This window comes from Gorilla gorilla, chromosome 12 (genome assembly GCF_029281585.2).
Source record: "Gorilla gorilla gorilla isolate KB3781 chromosome 12, NHGRI_mGorGor1-v2.1_pri, whole genome shotgun sequence".
Taxonomy (NCBI): domain Eukaryota; kingdom Metazoa; phylum Chordata; class Mammalia; order Primates; family Hominidae; genus Gorilla; species Gorilla gorilla.
Genome location: NC_073236.2, coordinates 128,774,136 through 128,787,915, shown reverse-complemented (window position 1 = coordinate 128,787,915; position 13,780 = coordinate 128,774,136). Strand labels below are relative to the sequence as shown.

Here is a 13,780-nt window from a genome sequence, read left to right as displayed (position 1 = left end):
CAACACAGGCGGGAGTTCAAAACGAAACTGGGCTCAAATGCTCACCCCAGCCCGGAGAGCCCTGTCCCCATCGGCCACTCTGAGCTCGAGGCCTAAAGGGACAGTGAGAAGGACCCTGCCCAGGCTCTCCCAGGGTTAGGAGGGACAGAGTGTTCCAGGAGGAGGTTTGAGCTGAGCTCAGGACAGGTCTCTCTCTCTCTCTGACACAAGCACACACACACACACACTTGCACCCATGGGGAGCCACCCCACCCCTGGGCTCCAGAGAACCACATCAGCTGGGTACCGATTGCCCCCCACCAGGCCGCCAGCCTCGGTCTCCCCAGCTGCCCGGGGTGGCCCTATGGCCAGCAGGGGTCTTGCTGGTGGCTGCCAGGCCCCCCAGGCTCTGAAGGCGCAGCGGGTGGCTCAGGGAGCTGCCTGCGATGGCGTGCAGCAGGACCAGCTGTGGCGGGAGCTCCTGGAGGCCGAGCGGCGGGGCCAGCAGCGCTGGTGAGTCCCTGCCCTCCCTTTTCCACCCTGACTCCGCAGCTTGACTGCAAGTTGGGGAAGGTTTTGGAGAAAGGGAGATGGGAGGGCAAATGACCCGGCTGAGGGACAGAGGGCATGGCATGCCCGGGGGGAGGTGGGTCACCAGCCCAGCCCAGAGCCAGACCCGAGCCTGAGCCTAAGAAGCGAGGAAGATGGAAGCCAGGACCAGATGCCGCTGGGTCAGAGCAGCCCCACCTCGTTCATTCCGACTGCGACGAGGCCGGTAATCCCTTGAGCTGGAGCCTGCTGGCCTAGTCTGGGTTAGAGGAGCTGGCCGTCTGACCTGACTCGGGGAAAGGATGCTCCTTCATGCATTCATTCAACCAAAAATACCCATGAGCCGCTCTGAAAGGAGACCAGACTGCAACGAGGGACTAGACAGACCTGGCCATGGCTCCACCGAGCCTTCATACTCAGGACAGGGCAGCCAAAAAGCAAGCAGAGAAGCAAACAAGTACAAATCTGTATGAAGTGTGACCAGCGGTAAGAAAGAAACAGTTCAGGGTCGGGGGCAGAGCCGGCTGAAGGCCTCTCTGAGGAGGAGACATTTAAGCTGAGACATGAAATAGGAGAAGGAGCCAAGAGTTGGATGTATCTAAAAAACAAAACAAAGAATTCGTGTAGCTGAGGCACAGGGAGTGAGGAAGGCCACAGGATGAGGGGGAGCAGCGGGGGCCACCCCAGCCCTTGTAAAAGTCTGGATGCATTTTTTCCAAAGGAGACACCATCCAGGATTTTAAGCGGGAACATGGCATGATCTCGATTACATTTTTAAGTGAGCAGCCTGATAGATTCTAGGATGCATTCATCTTGCGCCACTGAAACTTCATACCCGTTGATTAGCAACGCCCCATTCCCCCTCCTCCCAGCCTCTGGCACCCACCATTCTAGTCTTTGCTTCCAGGAGTCTATTTTCAGTGCCTCATAGAAGTGGAATTGTGCAATATTTGACTTTCCATGTCTGTCTTGTTAGCTTAGCATCCTGTCCTCTAGGTTCATCCATCTTGTCGCATGTCGCAGAATTTCCTCCCATTTTAAGGATGAATGTATATATGTGTGCAGTTTCTTTATTCATTTGTCGATGGACTTTTAGGTTGCTTCCACATTTGACTATTATGTGTAGTGCTACAATGGACATGGGAGTGATTTCAGTTCTTTTGGAGAAATTCTCAAAAATGGATATCTTAGTCCATTTTGCATTGCTGTCAAGGAACACCTGAGGCTGGGTAATTTATAAAGAGGTTTATTTGGCTCACAGTTCTGCAGGCTGTACGAGCATAGTCCTGGAATCCACTTGGCTTCTGGTAAGGGCCTCAGGAATCTTACAATAATGGCAGAAGGTGAAGGAGGAGCAGGCATGTCACATGGTAAGAGGGACCGAGAGAGAGAGAGAGAGAGAGAGAGAGACAGAGAGAGAGGAGGTGTCAGGTTCTTTTTAACAACCAGCTGTCTCCTGTGAACTAATAGAGCAAGAACTCATTCATTACCGCAAGGAAGGCACCAAGCCATTCGTGACCCAAACACCTCCCACTAGGCCCTATCTTCAACACTAGGGATCACATTTCAGTATGAGATTTGGAGAGAACAAACATTCAAACCATATCGGAGGGATTGCAGGATTATACGGTACCTCTATTTGTAATTTTTTGAGGAACCTCCATTGTCTTTTGCATAGCAGTGGCACCATTTCGCATTCCCATCAGCAGTATCTCAGCATTCCAGTTTCTCCACATGCTGGCCAACACTCATTGATTGTCTTTTGTTTTTCGATAACAGCCATCCTAATAGGTGTGACGTGGTATCTCATTGTGATTTTTTGTTTTGTTTTGTTGTAAGACGAAGTCTCGCACTGTCACCCAGGCTGGAGTGAAGTGGCGTGATCTCGGCTCATTGCAACCTCTGCCTCCTGTGTTCAAGCAATTCTCCTGCCTCAGCCTCCTGAGTAGCTGGGATTACAGGTGCCCTCCACCATGCCTGGCTAATTTTTGTATTTTTAGTAGAGACAGGTTTTTACCATGTTGGCCAGGCTGGTTTTTTTGGGGGTTTTTTGGTGTTTTTTTTTTTTGACAGAGTCTCACTCTGTTGCCCAGGCTGGAGTGCAGTGGGGTGATCTCAGCTCACTGCAAGTTCTGGCCAGGCTGGTCTTGAACTCCTGACCACAGATGATCCATGTGCCTCAGCCTCTCAAAGTGCTGGGACTACAGGTGTGAGCCACCGTGTTTGACCTCATTGTGGTTTTGATTTGCATTTCTCTGATGATGAGTGACATTGATCATCTTTTAATATATTTATTGGCCATTTATTTATCTTCTTTGGAGAAATGTCTATTCAAGTCCTTAACCCATTTTTTCAATTGGGTTATTTGGTTTGGTGCTACTAAGTTGTAGAAGTTCCTTATGTATTTTGGAAATTAACTCCTTATCAGAAATATGATCTGTAAATATTGTCTCCCATTCTGTGTGTTGCCTTTTCACTTCATTGCTTGTTTCCTTTGCTCTTCAGAAGTTTTTGAGTTTGATGTAATCCCATCTATCTGCTTTTGTTGCCTGTCCTTTGTGTGGCATATCCATGGAATAATTGCCAAGACCAATGTCATGAAGCTTCTTCCTATGTTTTTGACTGGATTGGTATGTATCATGTTAGAAAGGATCCAATTTCATTCTTTTGCATGTGAAAACTTCTGCACAGCAAAGACAACAATTAACAGTGAAAAGGCAACTTACAGAATGACAGAAAATATTTACAAACTGAGTAAATGTGGGAGGAAAGGTGAGGAAGGAGTAAAGGATGACAGGTCTCAGCTTGAATAATTAATAACGAGGAGAAGAAAATGATGAAGATGCTGAGTTCTGGTGAGTTTTAAATGCCTGAACCACGTCTAGATGGAGCTGCCCAGGAGGTAGTTGAGTGTGAGAGTCAGGAGTTGCGCATTAAAAACCCATCCAGAAGGGGAGGATGAGGACTGACTGCGAATGGACACAGGTGTTTTGAAGGATGAGGACTGACTGCGAATGGACACAGGTGTTTTGGGGGTGATGAAATGTTCTGGAGTCAGAAAGTGGTGATGGTTGCCCAACTCCATGAATATATTAAAAGTCATTGAATTGTGTCCTTTAAAAGGTGAATCTTATGGAATGTGAATTCTATCTCAATTTTAGAAGGAAACGGGTGGGCATTGGCCCCAGCGATGTGAATAAGCTCTCTCTGGAAGAGCACAGTGGATCAGAAGAGGCGAGGATGCAGGACAGAACTTGTAACATTTACTAGAAGGGCAGAGACGCTGCCAGGAAACACCAGGGAAGAAAGCCAGGGGCACAAGGAGGCATAAAGACCAAGGGGAAAGAGTTTTGCAAGGCCTGGAAAGCCCAAAGAGGAATGTGTAAGGCAGTGCTGCCCAACGGAAATACAATGTGAGCCACACACATAGCTTAAATTTTCTAGTAGCCTGCTTATAAAAATGAAACAAGAGGTCGGGCACAATGGCTCACACCTATAATCCCAGCACTTTGGGAAGCTGAGGTGGGCAGATCACCTGAAGTCAGGAGTTCGAGACTAGCCTGGCCAACATGGTGAAACCCCATCTCTACTAAAAACACAAAAATTAGCCAGGCATGGTAGTGTGCACCTGTAATCCCAGCTACTCAGGAGGCTGACGCAGGGAGAATTGCTTGAACCCGGCAGGCAGAGGCTGCAATCAGCCGAGATTGTGCCACTGCACTCCAGCCTGGGCGACAGAGTGAGACTCCATCTCAAAAAAAACAAAAAACAAAAAGAACTTGTAGAAATAAAAATATATAAAGTTGAAATATAAGACATAACTGAAGTGAGACTTCATAAACTCAAGACAGGAGAAATTATTCAGAAAATCAAGACAGAAAACACAAATGACGAATTAAAAACGTAGAGAAACTGAACAAGAAGGCCCAACCTATCTTTAATCAAAACTCCCAGAGGAGAGAATGGGAGAGAGAATGTCTAAAGAGAAAGTAAGTGAGAATTTTCCAGAACCAAAGAAATGCATGAGTCCACAGATATTGGAGTAGGTGCTCCACAAAAACAGGTGCATTAACAAGAAAGTAAGACATGGAATTCCCAAAGAGGGGGATGCCAGTGTGTTGGTGAAGGAAAGGACCAGCCTGTGATCTTGAGGCATGGCTAGGCCAGTGGGAGCAGGAGGATACGGGGCTTCTGAGGAGGTGTCTAAGAAAGGTTTTATTTTATTTCTTTCTTTATTTTGAGACGGAGTCTTGCTCTGTCACCCAGGCTGGAGTGCAGTGGCGCCATCTCGGCTCACTGCAAGCTCCGCCTCCCGGGTTCACGCCATTCTCCTGCCTCAGCCTCCCAAGTAGCTGGGACTACAGGTGCCCGCCACCACGCCCGGCTAATTTTTGTATTTTTAGTAGAGACGAGGTTTCACCGTGTTAGCCAGGATGGTCTCGATCTCCTGACCTCGTGATCCGCCTGCCTCGGCCTCCCAGAGTGCTGGGATTACAGGCGTGAGCCACCACGCCCGGCAGAAAGGTTTTAAAGGAATGTTTATTATCTGATGCACATGACTGTGTAGAAAATAGTATTGAGAGGGACTTTTCAGTTTTGTTGGAGCATGTGAAATCAATGATCAGTACATAGAAGCCTAAATAAAATTGGGAGGAAATGTAATTTCTCTATTAGCTCTAGAAAGAACACAAGGTTGTACAAGAACAGAATTGGGGTATATTGCACTCCTTAGTTCACCAGGGGATAACATTTACATAATCATAAGAATCAAAACGATACATATCAATTTAACTGAGATCTATAATGATTTTGAAAGAACAAGGGGAAGGGCAGGGGTAAGAATGATAACTCTTCATCTCCCATAATAGAAAGTCGATAGATAAGTTTAAATTTTAAAAAATATTAAGAAACAGCAGTGGATATGGTGTGGATCTGTGTCCCCACCCAAATCGCATGTTGAATAGTAATCCCCAGTTTTGGAGGTGGGGCCCGGTGGAAGGCGATTGGATCATGCGGGTGGCTTCTCATAAATGGTTTATACCATCCCCATGGTACTGTCCTCACAGTAGTGAGTTCTCACCAGATCTGGTTCTTTTAAAGTGTGTGGCACTTCCCTTCTCTCTCCTTTGCTCCTGCTCTGGCCATGTGACCTGCCTGCTGCCATTTTGCCTTCCACCATGATTGTAAGTTTCCTGAGACCACCCCAGAAGCTAAGCAGATGCCAGCATCCTGCTTCCTGTACAGCCTGTGGAACTGTTAGCCAATTACACCTTCTTTTTTTTATTTTTATTTTTATTTATTTTTATTTTTTGAGACAGAGTCTCACTCTGTCACCCAGGCTGGAGTGCAGTGGCTTGATCTCTGCTCACTGTAACCTCCACCTCCTGGGCTCAAGCGATTCTCCTGCCTCAGCCTCCCTAGTAGCTGGTATTACAGGCGCCCGCCACCATGCCCGGCTAATTTTTGTATTTTTGGTGGAGATAGGGTTTCACCATGTTGGCCAGGCTGGTCTCGAACTCCTGACCTCAAGTGATCCACCCACCTTAGCTTCCCAAAGTGCTGGGATTACAGGCGTGAGCCACCGCACCTGTCCTACACCTTCTTTATAAATTACCCAGTCTCAGGTATTATTTATAGCAAGGCAAGAATGGCGTAATACAGCAGTAGAATCCTATTATTTCAAAATATGGATGCAAAGGCCTGAAGAAACAGCTAAAAGGCTGGCAAAGGTTTGACTCTAGGATGTGGGGCTCAGGGGCTGTGAGGATGGGGACAGAGAAGGCTGTTTTTATTATGTTTTGTAGAATTGTTTGACTTTTTAAGATTAGATTCAAATAAAACTAAATGGCCAGTGCAAGGTAATACTATCCTTATGGTCCCTCCCTTTTCCTACCTCTCCCTAGCCTTCCTCTGTCACTCACATTGGAAAGTTACAAAGGTTTGGGGATGTGAAAACTTTTTTCTTCAGAGAATGCTTGCCTACTGTAGCCTTCTGAAATGCACAGAGGCAGGGCGAGATGGTAGCCTTTGCTTTCCTTAGGCAGCCCCACCATAGTGACATCATATTTGTCGTTCTAGGAAAAGTCATTGGAAATTGAAATGTTTGTTCCTTTGGTAGGATACACCATAAATACCTGCTTGACACTTGGCATTTGTTTCTCTTAAAAATTATTTTGTTCTGGCTGGGCACAGTGGCTCATGCCTGTAATCCCAGCACTTTGGGAGGCCGAGGTGGGTGGACCACCTGAGGTCAGGAATTCAAGACCAGCCTGACCAATATGGTGAAACCCCATCTACACTAATAATACAAAAATTAGCCGGGTGTGGAGGCATGCAGCTGTAGTCCCAGCTACTTGGAAGGCTGAGACAGGAGAATTGCTTGAACCTGGGAGGCAGAGGTTGCAGTGAGCTGAGATTGTGCCACTGCACTTCAGCCTAGGTGACAGAGCGAGACTCCCTCTCAAAAAAAAAAAAAAAGGCTGGGCGCGGTGGCTCACGCCTGTAATCCCAGCACTTTGGGAGGCCGAGGCGGGCGGATCACGAGGTCAGGAGATCGAGACCATGGTGAAACCCCATCTCTACTAAAAATACAAAAAATTAGTCAGGCGCAGTGGCGGGCGCCTGTAGTCCCAGCTACTCGGGAGGCTGAGGCAGGAGAATGGCATGAACCCGGGAGGCGGAGCTTGCAGTGAGCCGAGATTGTGCCACGGCACTCCAGCCTGGGTGACAGAGTGAGCCTCCGTCTCAGAAAAAAAAAAAAAAAATTATATAGTTCTTCCATGTGATACATTGTTGCATTGACTTGACACAGTGAAAGTCATTGGTAAAAATGTCCTGGAAGGAACTCACACAGCCAACATGTTTTTCCTTTCCAGGATTCAGAACTGGAGTTTCCTGAAAGACTATGACCCAATGGTAAGGTAAAATATGTTCCTGCCAAACATACTTGCAATTGAATATTACTCATTCTTTCCATCATCCAAGTAACATTTATTGAAGATCTACTCTACACCAGATGCTGGATGTGCAGCGATGAGTCAAATACACTCTTGTTTCAAGGAATGCAGGGTCCATTGGATAGAAAACAGTTACATGAAGCATTTAGAAATGTGTTTCCCTCAGTGTTTCTTAATTTTATTAAGATGAACCAATTGGAAATGACAGGCATCTGTTGCTGAAATGTCTCCCCTGATTGAGGATGGCAGCAATGTGTAGTCATATCTGTGTGGCGTGCCCGAGAAGGACAATGAGATTGGGTAAAAATAGTTTGTAAACAAATTCCCTGACTCTGGTATCACCACCTCCAATCCATCCTCCACTTTGCCACCAGACTAATTTCCCTAAACGGCAGAACTGGCCATGTAGCTCCCCTGATTAAAATGCTTCAGTAAGTCTGAAATTTTCAGGTGGCTTACAAAGCCTCCTGTGATCTAAACCATCTATCTCCCCAGCCTCATGACCCACCCCACACAGACCCCACAACACACTTTTTTTTTTTTTTTTTTTTTTTTTGAGATGGAGTCTCGCTCTGTCGCCCAGGCTGGAGTGCAGTGGTGCAATCTTGGCTCACTGCAACCTCCACCTCCTGGATTCTAGTGATTCTCCTGCCTCAGCCTCCTGAGTAGCTGAGATTATAGGTGCACACCACCATGCCTGGCTAATATTTGTATTTTTAGTAGAGAGGGGGTTTCACTATGTTAGCCAGGCTGGTCTCGAACTCCTGACCTCAGTTAGCCAACTGCCTCGGCCTCCCAAAGTGCTGGGATTACAGGCATGAGCCACCACACCCAGCCCCCACAACACTCTTTTATCTATGCCTTTGGGCGTGCTCGTCCCCTGCTGGAATGTCCTTCCACCTGGTCAGCCTGATGGACTGCTATTCACTCTTCAAGACCCTGCTCTAGTGCCCCCTCTTCTGGGGAATCTCACCTTCCTGGGCAGGCTTGACCAGATCACTCCTTCCTTTGATTCACCAGCATATCTCACCCGTTATTTTGGTATTCCATGTAATGTAATACTGCAATGCCCAATTTCACCAGCTGTGAACTTCTTAAGAGAAAGGATGAGGCCAGGAATGGTGGCCCATGCCTGTACTTGGGGAGGCTGAGGTAGGAGGATCACCTGGACCCATGAGTTCAAGACCAGCCTGGGCAACATAGGGAGACCCTGTCTCTACAAAAATAACATTATTTTTTAAAAAGAGAAAAGATGAATATGAATTCATCACTGCACTCTATCACAACCCTAGCATTTGCCCCATCCCCCAGAGACCATAAAAGAGTGAACATTCAGTTCATGCTGGATGAATGAATGAATGGAAAGATGGATCTCACTATAAAAAGGATGATCAGCTGGATGCGGTGGCTCACGCCTGTAATCTCAACACTTTGGGAGGCCGAGGCAGGTGGATCACCTGAGGCTGGGAGTTCAAGACCAGCCTGACCAACATGGAGAAACCCCATCTCTACTAAAAATACAAAAATTAGCCGGGTGTGCTGGCGCATGCCTGTAATTCCAGCTACTCGGGAGGCTGAGGCAGGAGAATAGCTTGAACCTGGGAGGCAGAGGTTGCAGTGAGCAGAGATCACGCCATTGCACTCCAGCCTGGGCAACAAGAGCAAAATTCAGTCTCAAAAAAAAAAAAAAAAGATGGTCAAAGAACCAACCTGGAAGATGAGCAATGTGGAAAGTCACTCGAGGGGGTGGCCATGCTTACCTGGACCCTGCCAGGTTGAGGAAAGTTTTAATGCCTGCATTGTGGACCTGCTGGACTTGTTGCTGTCTATTCTGGAGGGAAAATTCAGCTCATGGGACCTGATATCCCGACCTGTGCATCTGGTCTGGGCTTCCAGCCTGTAAGAGTCTCTCCCTGCTAAGGGCTACGTGATAGCAACCTGACTACTGAAATCTGCATCATGGCCAAAGGGTGGAGCCACCTCGGCATGGACTTTGCCAGGTGAAAACCATGATCTCCTTACTTGACAGGTCATGTCACTTCTGTTAGACACAGGGTAGCAGAAAGGTAACCCTAAACAGGGGCAGGAAGAGCTGAGGATGTTTTCCCACTTGTCAGATTTTTTTTTTTTTTTTTGAGATATGGTCTCACTCTGTTGCCCAGGCTAGAGTGAAGTAGCATGATCATGGCTCACTGCAGCCTCAACCTCCTGGGCTCTAGTGATCCTCCCACCTCAGCCTCCTGAGTAGCTGGGGCTACATGCACGTGCCACCACACCCAACTAATTTTTGTATTTTTTTGTAGAGACGGGATCTCACCATGTTGCCCAGGCTGGTCTGAATCTTTCTGCCAAGCCTTCTCAAAGTGCCAGGATTAAAGGCAAGAGCCACAGTGCCTGGCCGTCAGATTACGTTTAGTCATTCATTCATGCATGCATCCGTTACAGAGTTTACCCAAACGCATGTTCACATATGGCCAAAACAGCACTACTCATAAAAGCCCCAAACTAGAATCAACCCAAGTGTGATCAGTGGTGATATAGGTGAATAACTTGTGTGATATTCACACAGTTCACACCATGGAGTAACGTACAGCACTGAGAATGAATGAACGGCAGCCACACTCAAAAGCTGAATGAATCTCACACACATAATGTTGAGAGAAAGAAGCCAGACAGAAGAGCCACGATTCCACTAATGTTAAGTTCAAAACCAGGCAAAGCTAATGCGTGGCATTAGAGGTCAAGGTCAGGTTGCCTTGGGAGCAGAGACAGGGGCTGAGGGGCTGAAAGGAGGCGGGGGAGGGGATCATACCCCTTGATCTGGTTGGGCACATGGGCATCTTCACTTTGTGAACATTTGTCAAGCTGGACAGTGATGGCTTGTGCATTTTCTGTGTGAATGTTATACTCTCAAGTACAAATTTACAAAAAAAAAAAAAAAGTCAAAACCTCCCACCAGATGTAAAGTGGCATCTTAGTCCTGGGGATAGAAAGGGGAATAAGACCTGATCCTTCCCTTGATCTCTGCAGGTTGCAGCATAAAAGTTAAGGGATCTGGGAGGCACCTGGGGAAGGGGAAGTGGAGGAAGAGGAGGGACAAGCTTGGCAGAGGCTGTGGCATCGGGTCACTCTTGGGAGATCCCAAGTCCAAACCAGGATTGAATCACCTGGAGATGCTTCACACAGAGAGGCACCTGCTCTCTGCTCTGTTTTCTCCCATTCTAAGGTCCTCCTTTTTCCACGCTCTATGTGACCCGAGCTGTCCCCTCTCCTCAGGGCAACAAGAAGGAGCCTGAGAAGTTGCCAGACCATGTGCCTCTCTTTTCGGACACAGTTCCCAGTTCCACGAACCAGGTTGTGGGCAGCAGGCTGGACACGCCCCTGGGACAGACTCTCATCCGCATGGACTTCTTCTTCACAGAAGGGGCCCGGAAGAAGAAGCTGGAGGACGAGATGCAGCCCATCTAGGAGCAAGGAGGGCTGGGCTGGCCTTCCCCAGGTGGGTGTGGGTGGGGACAAGAGACCCAGCCCACAACAGCACCGGTCAGCTCCCCACACAAGGCAGCTTGGGTCTGCACTGTCTGTAAGCTGCAGGACACTCTTCCGGGGGGCTCCATGGGGTCACTCTTACACACTTTTGACACATGAGATTCAGAGGACTCAGTAACTGGTCCACGGCCGTACAATCTCCAGCCCTTCCAGCTTGGGAACTCATGGGTGCCCCACGAAAGGGACCCTACATTGTGGTCAGGAGCACTGAATGCCTGGGTTCAAATCCAGCTTGTGACCCTGATGAGCTGTGGGACCTTGAGCTGGCTGCTGCAACACTCTGTGCCTCCGTCTCCCCTCCTGCGATTCAGTGTGTTCACTCCTTGCAGCTGCTGTGACAAGTGACCACAAAATGCATAGCTTAAAACAACACAAATGTATCATCTTACAGCTCTGAAGATCACAACTCTGACATGGGTGACATGTTGCAGAGCTGTGCTCTTTTAGGAGGATCTGGGGAAGAATCTATTTCCACATTTTTTCCAGTTTCTCAAGGCAGCCTGTATTCCTTAGCTGGCAGCTCCTTACTCCGTCTTTGAAGCCCGCGTCCTAGCATCTTCAAATCAGTCTCTATCGCTTGCTCTCTCCTGCCTCACTCCTTCATCTTTTCTTTCTCTCTCTCTCTCTTTTTTTTTTTTTTTTTAGAGACAGTGTCTTACTCTGTCACCCAGGCTAGAGGGCAGTGACGCAATTATAACTTATTGTAGCCTTGAACTCCCGGGCTCAAGCAATCCTCCCACCTCAGCCTCCCAAGTCGCTAGGGATACAGACACATGGCAACATGCCTGGCTAATTTTTTTTTTTTTTTAATTCCAGACAGAGTCTCACACTGTCGCCTAGGCTGGAGTGCAACAGTGTGATCTTGGCGCACCGCAACCTCCGCCTCCTAGGTCCAGGCAATTCTCCTGCTTCTGCCTCCTGAGTAGCTGGGATTACAGGCATGTGCCGCCATGCCTGGCTAATTTTTTGTATTTTTAGTAGAGACGGGGTTTCTCCATGTTGGTCAGGCTGGTCTCAAACTCCCAACTTCAGGTGATCCGCCTGCCTCAGCCTCCCAAAGTGCTGGGATTACAGGTGTGAGCCACTGCGCCCGGCCATGCCTGGCTAATTTTTAAAATTTTATGTAGAGATAGGGTCTCACTATGTTGACCAGGCTGGTCTTGAACTTTCAGGCTCAAATGATCCTCCCATCTTGGCCTCCCAAAGCACTGGGATTACAGGCATCTGGTTTCACTTCCTCCACCTTTTAAGGACCCTTGTGATTATATCACAACCTTTATATTTAAGCAAAAAAATGCAGAAAAGGCTTAGTTCCTCTTTGTTGGTTAAAACACAAATGGATTCATTCTTTCAGACATCCGCATTCTCCTCTTCTTCCCAGGTGCTCTGCCAGGCTGTGTTTTCCCTTGGTTTGGGTGGAGCATGTGACAGAGCCATGGCCAGTGGAATGGGAGCAAAAACCCTAGGTCTCCCTTCCAGGCCTGGTCCATGAGACACTCCAGGTATTGGCTTGTTCTCCTTTCCCCATCAGCTGAAGAAGGGAGAGGACTTGGAGGATGCAGGGAAGAGAGGGGCACAAGATGGAGGGAGCATGTCAGGCCCAAGCCTGGAGCCCTGAGTGAGCTCGTGGAGCAGAATCTCCCTACACCCACACTGACACACAAACAAAATAAACAAAAACTGGCCAAAACAAAAACAATAGCCCACACTTCTAGGGTAAAGCATTTTAAATTTATTTTCTCAACAACCCAAGAGAATCAACAGGCAGGGATTTCATATTCATTTAATACAGGCAAAACCTGAGATTCAGAGAGGTGAAATAAAATCCCGAACATACATTAATGCCAGGCGTCAAGCTTGAAGCCCAGTGTTCTCTGCAGGACCCCAGCCGTGGCCTCCTGAAAAGAGAGAAAAATGGGGCAGGGGCTGAAATGACTGCTCTGTCTTTGATGCTTGCTTGGGTCTTATTCGGCAGTAGCTAAATGTCACTGTTATTTGCATGTATTAGCTCATTTAATCCTCTCAGCAACCCTATGAGATAGATACTCCTATAAATGAGGCAACTAAAGCACAGAGAGGTTAAGTCACTTGCCCAAGGTCACACAGCTGGCAAGTGGTGAAGCTGGGGTTCAGACTCAGCAGTTGAGTCTGGCTCCAAGGACTATATACTTAAGCATTATGCTATATGGGTCCCCTTTAATCCTCAATGAATTGATTCCCCCAAATTTAGCCAATTACAGGATTTTTCTGCTTAAAGAAAGTCTCTTGATTCTTGAGAAAGGGAAAACTGATTTTTCCAGTCTCTGGGATCCCTACTACCATCAAGAATAGATCATCGGTGTTTCCAGGAGTTACACGGACAGGACACGTTATTTCCATGCAACAGTCCCTGCGTTTCATGCCATACCCTGGCCCTGAGCGACTGTGTGATGGAGCAGACCAGGCCCAGTGTGACTTGGCCAGGAAGAGGCCCAACCCTTCCTACTTGGATCTGGAGGCCACCGCCTTCTTTCTCAGTGTCTGACATGGAAGCTGGGCTCCCTCTCCACTCTGAGATCATCAGCTGGGTAAAGGTCAGTGGCCAGGACAGCCAGGGGTCCTGGTCACATCCTGGCTGCATCCCATGAAGGTCAAGTGCTCGTCCTTGGGCTGGGTGGGTACAAAGATGCTGGAGGCTCCTTAAAGACCCAATCTACGTTTTTGCCCTGAGCCTGCCTTATATTATTCTCACACTCAAAGAAGATTTC

The 13,780-nt window shown here is 47.8% G+C and overlaps 1 protein-coding gene across 1 annotated transcript; it reads left to right on the top strand.

The window, feature by feature from the left end:
• Window positions 1-21: 21 nt before the first annotated feature.
• On the top strand, window positions 22-13,523 carry CIMIP5 (ciliary microtubule inner protein 5). The gene is made up of 3 exons (XM_031008299.3): window positions 22-492; window positions 7,404-7,443; window positions 10,761-13,523. Exons 1-3 carry the CDS (start codon window positions 236-238, stop codon window positions 10,950-10,952), a joined length of 489 nt encoding a protein of 162 aa, XP_030864159.1. The 5' UTR covers window positions 22-235; the 3' UTR covers window positions 10,953-13,523.
• The last annotated feature ends 257 nt before the right edge of the window (window positions 13,524-13,780 follow it).